General features: G+C 25.4%; 1 protein-coding gene across 1 annotated transcript; it reads left to right on the forward strand.

Moving 5' to 3' along the window:
* LOC127796959 (secreted RxLR effector protein 161-like) lies at positions 1-735 on the forward strand. The gene has a single exon (XM_052329358.1). It carries the CDS (start codon positions 1-3, stop codon positions 733-735), a length of 735 nt encoding a protein of 244 aa, XP_052185318.1.
* Positions 736-9,004: the final 8,269 nt, after the last annotated feature.

Consider the following 9,004-nt stretch of genomic DNA (forward strand, 5'->3'; position numbering starts at 1 on the left):
ATGTTGGTAACAGGAAGTAATTCAAGGCTGATTGCTGAATTCAAGAAGGAAATGGAAGCATTATTCGAAATGTCAGACTTGGGGCTTATGACCTACTTTCTAGGAATGGAGATTACCCAATCATCAACTGGCATCTTCATTTCCCAAAGAAAGTATATACTTGATTTGTTGAAGAAGCTTAAGATGAAAAGGTGTAAATCTGTTGCTACACCTCTGGCCAAAAATGGAAAGTTGTCAAAGGCAGAAAAGGGTGAAAATGTGAATCTTAGCCATTATAGAAGTTTGGTGGGAAGCCTTTTGTATTTAACTGCTTCAAGACCAGATATCATGTTTGCAGCAAGTGTGTTGTCCAGGTATATGCAATCACCTGGTCAAGTTCATTTAAGGGCAACTAAAAGAGTCCTAAGTTATGTCAAAGGTACTTATGATTCTGGAATTTGGTATACAACAGCAGAAAATGAAAAGTTGCAAGGGCTTTTTGATAGTGATTGGGCAGGATGCCTTAATGACATGAAAAACACCATTGGTTATGTATTTTCTACGGGTTTAGGAGTTTTTTCATGGGTTTCAAGGAAGCAAGATGTTATTTCTCAGTCAACTGCAGAAGCAGAGTATATGGCTGCTACTGCTGCTGCTAACCAAGCTATTTGGTTAAGGAAGGTTTTGACAGATTTGTTTGAACTCAACAGGAAGCTACTGTCATTCAAGTCGACAATAAATCAGCCATTTCAATGACTAAAAATCCAGTGCAACATGGGCGTACAAAGCACATAAATGTCAGGTTTCATGCTATCAGGCAAGCTGAAAAAGAAGGTGAAGTGCAGCTGATTCATTGCAACTTAGAAAACCAATTTGCAGACATTATGACCAAGTCACTTGCAGCTGGAAGGTTTGAAAATTTAAGGGTCAAACTGGGAATCTCCAAGAAAAATCATGAGGAGGAGTGTTGAAATTAGATTTTTCTAGATACTCCTAAGTTAGATCAGAATATTTTGTAATGATATTTGGCTGTGGGGGGTTAGTAAAAAGGAATGGATGTCCTTGTTTTATGGAAAGTTTTTTGTAAGGGTTGTTAGAGTATCTCCAAAGGGGAGTGTCATTTTGAAGTGGTAAATTACCTATTTATAACTTTGAATAGTGTTATAGCATTTCTAAAAAATAAATCTACTCTAATGGTAGGTGCCAAAATAGGGGTATCATTTAATATTTTAATATTTCTTATCAAATTTTAAATTCAAATAATCAATATTTTATAATAAAAGTTGAAATAGAGCAGTTGAAAATGACAATTGGAGTTTGCATCTCTTTCTTTTTCTCTCTCCAATGGTTGCAAAAATGGCACCCCAAGAAAGTTGTTACCATTTTGCAACCCCAGGTGCCACCCCATTGGAGATGCTTTAAAAGGAAAAGTTGTAATAGGCATGGCCCTTCCTTAAATCATGAGACTATGTCTTTTGTACATATATATCAACAAGTATCAATGAGGCTATTTTAGTACTGAAAAATAGGAAAGTGTGCTCCTTGAAATGAGTGTTATGTTGATAATTATGCGTTAGATTTAGAAGTATAGCATAGAAATGAAGGTTACCAAACGGAAAAATTAATCTTCCACTTCGACAATATATATATATCATTTCCCATAAGAGACCGCAGGCGCTGTAGGGAGGTTTACCGAAGATGGTGTTGGTGGGGTTCATGGCGACCTGATTCTTGGCGCCCTCGCCGATGAGACGTTCCGCAGCGGTGAATGCCACGTACGACGGCGTCGTCCTGTTGCCCTGGTTGTTCACTACGATCTCCACCCGTTCATGCCGCTGCCACCACACTCCCACGCACGAGTACGTCGTGCCCAGATCGATTCCGATCGCCGCACCCCCTCCATTCCCGGCCATATTTGCCTCACCTACTTCGGAAAGTTCACCACAGCACGAACAGACAGGATACCTCTCTCTCTCTCTCTCTCTCTCTCTCTCTCTCACACACACACACACACACACACTCACTCCCTCTCTCCCCTTTTCTTTGGGAGTCTCGACGGAAAACTGGAAAAGGTCAGTCTCCATCTCTGTCTCTTTGCTTGACTTCCGAAAGCACTTAGAAAGACACCGGGAAAAAAAATTCCGGAAGATTCTAAGAAAATACCAATATTAATATATTTACAAAATATTTTTATTACCTAATATTTTGCATTGACACCTATCATAATATTTTATATTATATTATATTAATATAAATATATAAAATATCGCTACAAATCTCAAACTTAAATCTGAAAATAACATTTTTATTTACATAAATACTTCGATTAATAATACATAAATAAAAATGTACAATCCATAAAAATAATAACATGATTATTATTATATATATTTTTCGTATCACCCCACGTGGGACAGACTCGGTCCGATAGACCAGCTCAATCACCCAAAGCCAAGAAGGCCCAAACAACCTCATTAAGGAAAATCCAGCAACCATCGAAATTTGAAACTCGTAAAATGAACATTTGGCAAGCTCCCGATAAGCTCCCAGCAATCGACTAACGAGCTCCCGGAAATATCCTTCAGATCGTTGGACCATCCAAATCGCTGGCCTAAAACCTCCAACTCGTATAAGTGAAAAAGCTGCTGAGAAGTCAGAGGTAGGGTCTATTCACTTTATCTGCAACAGTCCATGCTCCTCGTAATGGAGATCACACTCCCGATTTTGTGTAAGCGATAAGGGTTGTTTGTCCCCCATTACGTAGTTATTGTATTTCTATATGTTATCTGTATTGTAAAAGTCCCTCAATATAAATAAGAATCGAATATATCATGAGGGACAGGGAGAATAATTAGATACCGTCATTCTGAGAGAATGATTAGAGTGCGGTCGTGGAGTAGGCATCGTTCTGACCGAATCACGTAAAAATTTCGGTATTGACTCACGTTTGAAACTTTGGTTCCTTTCTTCTTTTTGGTATTTTGGATTTACTCACTGCGGCCCAAAACGAATCACGGTCGGTTGAAATTGAACGTCGACAATTATTATATTATATTTTTTACATAAACCAAAACATGAAAAAAAATCTGTAAAATAACTCTGACTCACTAACATGACACACACTCTCTCTCTCTCTCAAATATATTTTAAATATATAAATAAATTTTAATTACAAAAAATAATAATAAACAAATATATATATATAATTCAAATATAAACCAAAATATATATATAATATCTAGAAAAATTATGTTTTACTTACATAAATTATGTTATATTAAATTTAATATGTGTTTATATTTTCTAAAAAAAATATATAGGAAAAATATTTTCCAAAATATAAATATATACACATGTAAATAATCAAGGTAATCTACGCTAATATAAATTAAAAAATTAGTCAATGTTATCCATTTTAACCCAATATAAGATATGGATCCAAAATAAAAATTATAAGAAATTGATTGTTTTTAGTTCTATAATTCAGACTAGTGCATCACCCATGCGTTGCTAGAATATTGCAAGAAAAAAAATAATCTTTAAAACGAAAATTACATAATTTAGTAGTTATAACAAATTAACATTATAATAAAGAAGTATAAAATAAACAAAATAATCATATTGCAATCATGAGAAATGAACAAACATACAACAAAATTAGTTATTCAATTATTGTTAAATATGTATGCCCCTTTTTGTTTGATTTTTTTTTATTTTTTGACCTTTTTTATGCTTTTATTATAGTCTTTCTACTAACACATATGTGTGTCTTTAACAAAAGATTGTATCCTACGTCTATAGTATTCGTGACTTGTTAGAGTAAGATTAACGTCTATCATTTTTAACATATTATTTTCACTTTGATGCACAAAACACTAAAAATGTGGCATGTTTTATTCTGAACTCTCAGTAGCAAGGTAGTTGATTACTTAGTATAAATGTCGATTTCTCGATTTATTTTATTAATTATTTGATTGAAGATATTTCTCGTTCGTTATGATTTCAATATTGTGTATGTTATTAAATCATAACTTAATTATGATAAATTCTTGTGCAATATGCTGGAAAAAATAATTTGTGCAGTGAAAAAAAAAAAAGAATGCAGATAAGAATGTAAGAACGTTAAACACCCACTATAAATTAGTGGACTAAAAAAATATACAAACAAATAGAAATGAAAGAATATAAAAAATGAACAAATACATAAGTGTGAATCAATAAAAAAAAGAAAAAAATTAAATAATAAAAGAAAACAAAAAAATGTAAATCAAACAAATTGCGTAGATATAAATCCAGCAACAACAAAAAATATAAAAATAAAAAATTAGCAAACCAAGTTTACCTTGCATAAGAAATTATAACAAAAGCCAACAAATAAAATTTAGTAGCAATTAACAAAACAACCTGAAAAGTTTTATAGGAATAGGTAATAACCAAAAATATATATATATTTTAATCCGAAATCAATCAGATAAACTTTTTTCAATTATCCTCCTTCTTGATCATCGAATCATCGATTGAATCTTCTTAGTTGCATTAGTCAACAAATCGTTAAGGAGAACCTTTTTGGAAAAACACCCTTCATAATTTTCTAATGTATGTATAACTCACAACCGACTTTGGCGACGTAGTAACTTTATCATTAGATGAAGAAAATATTGAGTATAATGTCATTAATTAGTACTTATGTCATACATATTAGGAACCCCCAAACTTATTTTACAAATATAAATATTAAATTCTAAAAATTGATGAAGTACATTTTCCTCCTCAATTTTGATCTTTTCAATTTTTCAATAAAAAGCATACTTTTGTTGTTGAGAAATGTGGGTATAACATGTTAGAACATGTTTTAGCACATAGTCATTCTTAACACATTGCAAACCTTAAATACTATATTAACCTGACTTGCTTCTAGCATACACATGCATTTAGAGATCAAATTAGGGTTAATTACTAACTTCATCACACTAAAAACTTCACTATGTTTGCAAATAAAGTTAAAAATAAAATTATAACATTTAACCTATATATAAAATTATAAAAATAAATTTAAATTAATTAAGCTATATATAAAATAAAGATAATTTAAATAATCAATTAATTATATAAATGATAATAATCAAATTTTCAAAGTTGATTATCCATATATAACTTCACATATTCCTCCTGTTAATCAATTACCACATTCAAGATAGGTCAAATTTGTAAGAAAGAAAAAAAAATAATGTTAAAAAATAAAATTATAACATTTAGTTATATATAAAATTATAATATTTAAAATTATAAAAAATAAATTTAAATTAATTAAACTATATATAAAATAAAAATAATTTAAATAATTAATTAATTATATAAATAATAATAATCAAATTTTTAAAATTGATTATCGATACATGACTTCACATATTCCTCCTAATAATCAATTATTACATTCAAAACTATCAATTTTTTTAAAAATCAATAAAAAAAAAGTTAAAAATAAAATTATAACATTTAAGTTATCTATAAGATTATAACATTTAAAATAAAAAAAAATAAATTTAAATTATATATATAATAAATATAATTTAAATAATCAATTAATTATATAAATTATAATAATCAAATTTTCAAAATTGATTATCTATACATGATTTCAAATCTTCTTCCTGACAATTAATTACCACATTCAAGATAAGTCAAAACTTTTAGAAAGCAACAAAAAAAAATAAAAAATAAAAAATAACTATTAATTGAAAAACTTAACGTTAGGACCACTTCTAAAAAATTAAGTTATTACACAAAATATGTTCACATTAACATGACTTTATATGTTCATCTCTGCAATCAATCACCATATTCAAGGCAAGTCAAATTTTTAAGAAAGCAAAAAAAAAATCAAAAAAATAAAATTATAATATTTAAGCTATATATAAATTTATAACATTTAAAATTATAAAAAAATAAATTTAAATTAATTAAACTATAGATATAAAAAATAAAGATAATTTAAATAATCAATTAATTATATAAATGATAATAATCAAAAATTTAAAATTATTTACCCATATGCGACTTCACATATTTCTCCTGTCAATAATAAAAATATAAAACATAATAAATTTTTCAAAAGAAATATGACAACATATGATAAATATAAATAGTCTATATAAAATATTTTTATTTAAAATTATAAAAAAAAATAAATTTAAATTAATTAAACTATATATATAAAAAATAAAGATAATTTAAATAATCAATTAATTATATAAATGATAATAATCAAAATTTTAAAATTAATTATTCATATGTGACTTCACATATTTTTCCTGTCGATAATAAAAATATAAAATATAATAATTTTTTTTAAAAAATATGAGAACATATGATAAATATAAATAGTCTATATAAAATATTAATTTTGTCAAAATAACTTAAACGACTTATTTAAAAAATAAATTTAACTTAATTAATTATATAAATTATAATAATCAAATTTTTAAAATTGATTATCTATACATGATTTCACATATTCTTCCTGACAATTAATTACCACATTGAAGATAGGTTAAAATTTAAATAAAGTAACAAAATAATAAAACTGAAAAATAACTATTAACCGGAAAACTTAATGCTATGATGACTTTCAAAAAATTAAGTTGTTACACAAAACCTGTTCACGTTGGCAAACCAGAAACACAATTAAAATTAATTGATTGAAAATCGAAAGCCCGGTTAAACTAATTTAATAAATGATAATAATCAATTAAGTTATATATAAAATTATAACATTTAAAATTAAAAAAAGTAAATTAAATTAATTAAACTATATATAAAATAAAGATAATTTAAATAATCAATGAATTATATAAATAATAATAATCAAATTTTTAAAATTGATTATCTATACATGATTTTACATATTCCTCTTAAAAAACTTAAAGTTAAAAAATAACTATTAATTGAAAATTTTAATCCTGGGACGACTTCCAAAAAATTAAACTGTTACACAAAATTTCTTTATATTGACAAACCAAAAACACAGTTAAAACTAATTTGTTGAACATAAGAAAATATGGTTAAATTAATTAAATAAATGATAGTGATTTATTAAGTTATATATAAAATTATAATAAAATAAATTAAAATATATATAAAATAAAGATAATTTAAATAATTAATTAATTATATAAATGATAATAATCAAATTTTTGAAATTGATTATCCATACATGATTTCACATATTTTTCCTTGCAATCAATTACCACATTCAAGACATGTCAAATTTTTAAGAAAGTAACAAAAAAAAAAAGTTAAAAAATAAAATTATAAAAAATAAATTTAAATTAATTGAACTATATATAAAATAAAGATAATTTAAATAAATAATTAATTATATAAATGATAATAATAAAATTTTTGAAATTGATTATCCATATATAATTTTACATATTCCTCCCAGCAATCAATTACGACATTTAAGATAAGTCAAATTTTTAAGAAAGCAACCAAAAAAAAAAGTTAAAAATAAAATTATAATATTTAAGTTATATATAAAATTATAACATTTAAATTAATTAAACTATATAAAAAAATAAAGATATTTTAAATAATCAATTAATAATATAAATGCTAATAATCAAATTTTCAAAATTAATTATCCATAATGACTTCACATATTCTTGCTATCAATAATAAAAATATAAAATATAATAAATTTTTCAAAAAATATATAACAACATATGATAAATATAAATAGCTTATATAAAATATTAATTTTGTCAAAATAACTTAAATGACTTATTTAAAATAATCTAATTTTGCTAAATAACTAATTTAACATAACCTACCAACTAATTATTTTTCAAAATTAATTAATAACATAAATATATATAAGATTTGTATTTTTTTTTGCATGATTTTGAAACTAATTAAGGGTTTTAGAGTTTTGAGTGGTGGTTTTATTGAGAGAGAATGAGAGATAAATTATGGGAAATAAAATAAAAAATTAAATTTATTTTTTAAAAAAGTTACTTGGCAATCGATATCCGATAGTATTACTTGATATCTCAAGATTTATCTCGATTTAAAAAAGTTTCATTTTTCTGTAATTTATTTTAATTAAAATTTTATATTAATATTTAAGAATTAATAATATAGATTAATTCTTGTCTCTTCATATACCATACTTACACATTCTCCAAGCACTTTACAGCTAAAAAAATTATCCACAAGTTCCAAGAATTACATATTTTTCACAAATTTAGGCTTAATTAATGATCTACAAAAATTCTATTTTGGGTAAGAAAAAAAATAAACAAAACATAATAAAATATCAAAATAGAAACTGAAAATGGGCGGGAAAAGGATTTGACGGCTGTTTTGTTATAATATATATATATATATATAGATTATGAAATATTTTAAATATCTTTAACAACTTTTTGTTCCTATACACAGGTTTTTAAAATATTTTATAATTTGAACCTATGATGCATGAAAATCTATAGGGGGCATTTTTGAAAAGCCAAGAAATATTTTTGAACTACTTTTACAATTTAAAAAAATTCTCGTGACCATTTTATAATATAAGAAAAATATTAAAAACACATTTGGAAACTCATTTTCATCCACAGATGAAAATTTTTCTTCTCCAATTCAAAAATTTTTAATTTTTCTACAATTTGTTTCCAAAATTTATTTAAATGCATTATGGAATTTAAGTTTATTTTTATATCAAATAATTATTTTTTATATTTTTATATTAAAAATTATATTTATAAAAAGCCCCTGTATTTTTTTTATTTACGCTCTTTTTTGCATTTCCATTTCTTACTTTTTTGAAACATAACATTTTCTCATTTTCGTTTCGTATCATATCCGTTTCTCATTTTCGTTTCGTATCATATCCGTTTCTCATTTCCGTTTAAGTGTAACTTAGGTTCGAACTATAAAAAAACAAATATAGTCCAAATTAAAAATAATTTTATTGAATTTGGAATGCGATATCAGTATATAAGCACTTAGAATTCTCAAAGTTGAG

The sequence above is a fragment of the Diospyros lotus genome, chromosome 3 (assembly GCF_014633365.1).
Source record: "Diospyros lotus cultivar Yz01 chromosome 3, ASM1463336v1, whole genome shotgun sequence".
In the NCBI taxonomy this organism is placed as follows: Eukaryota; Viridiplantae; Streptophyta; class Magnoliopsida; order Ericales; family Ebenaceae; genus Diospyros; species Diospyros lotus.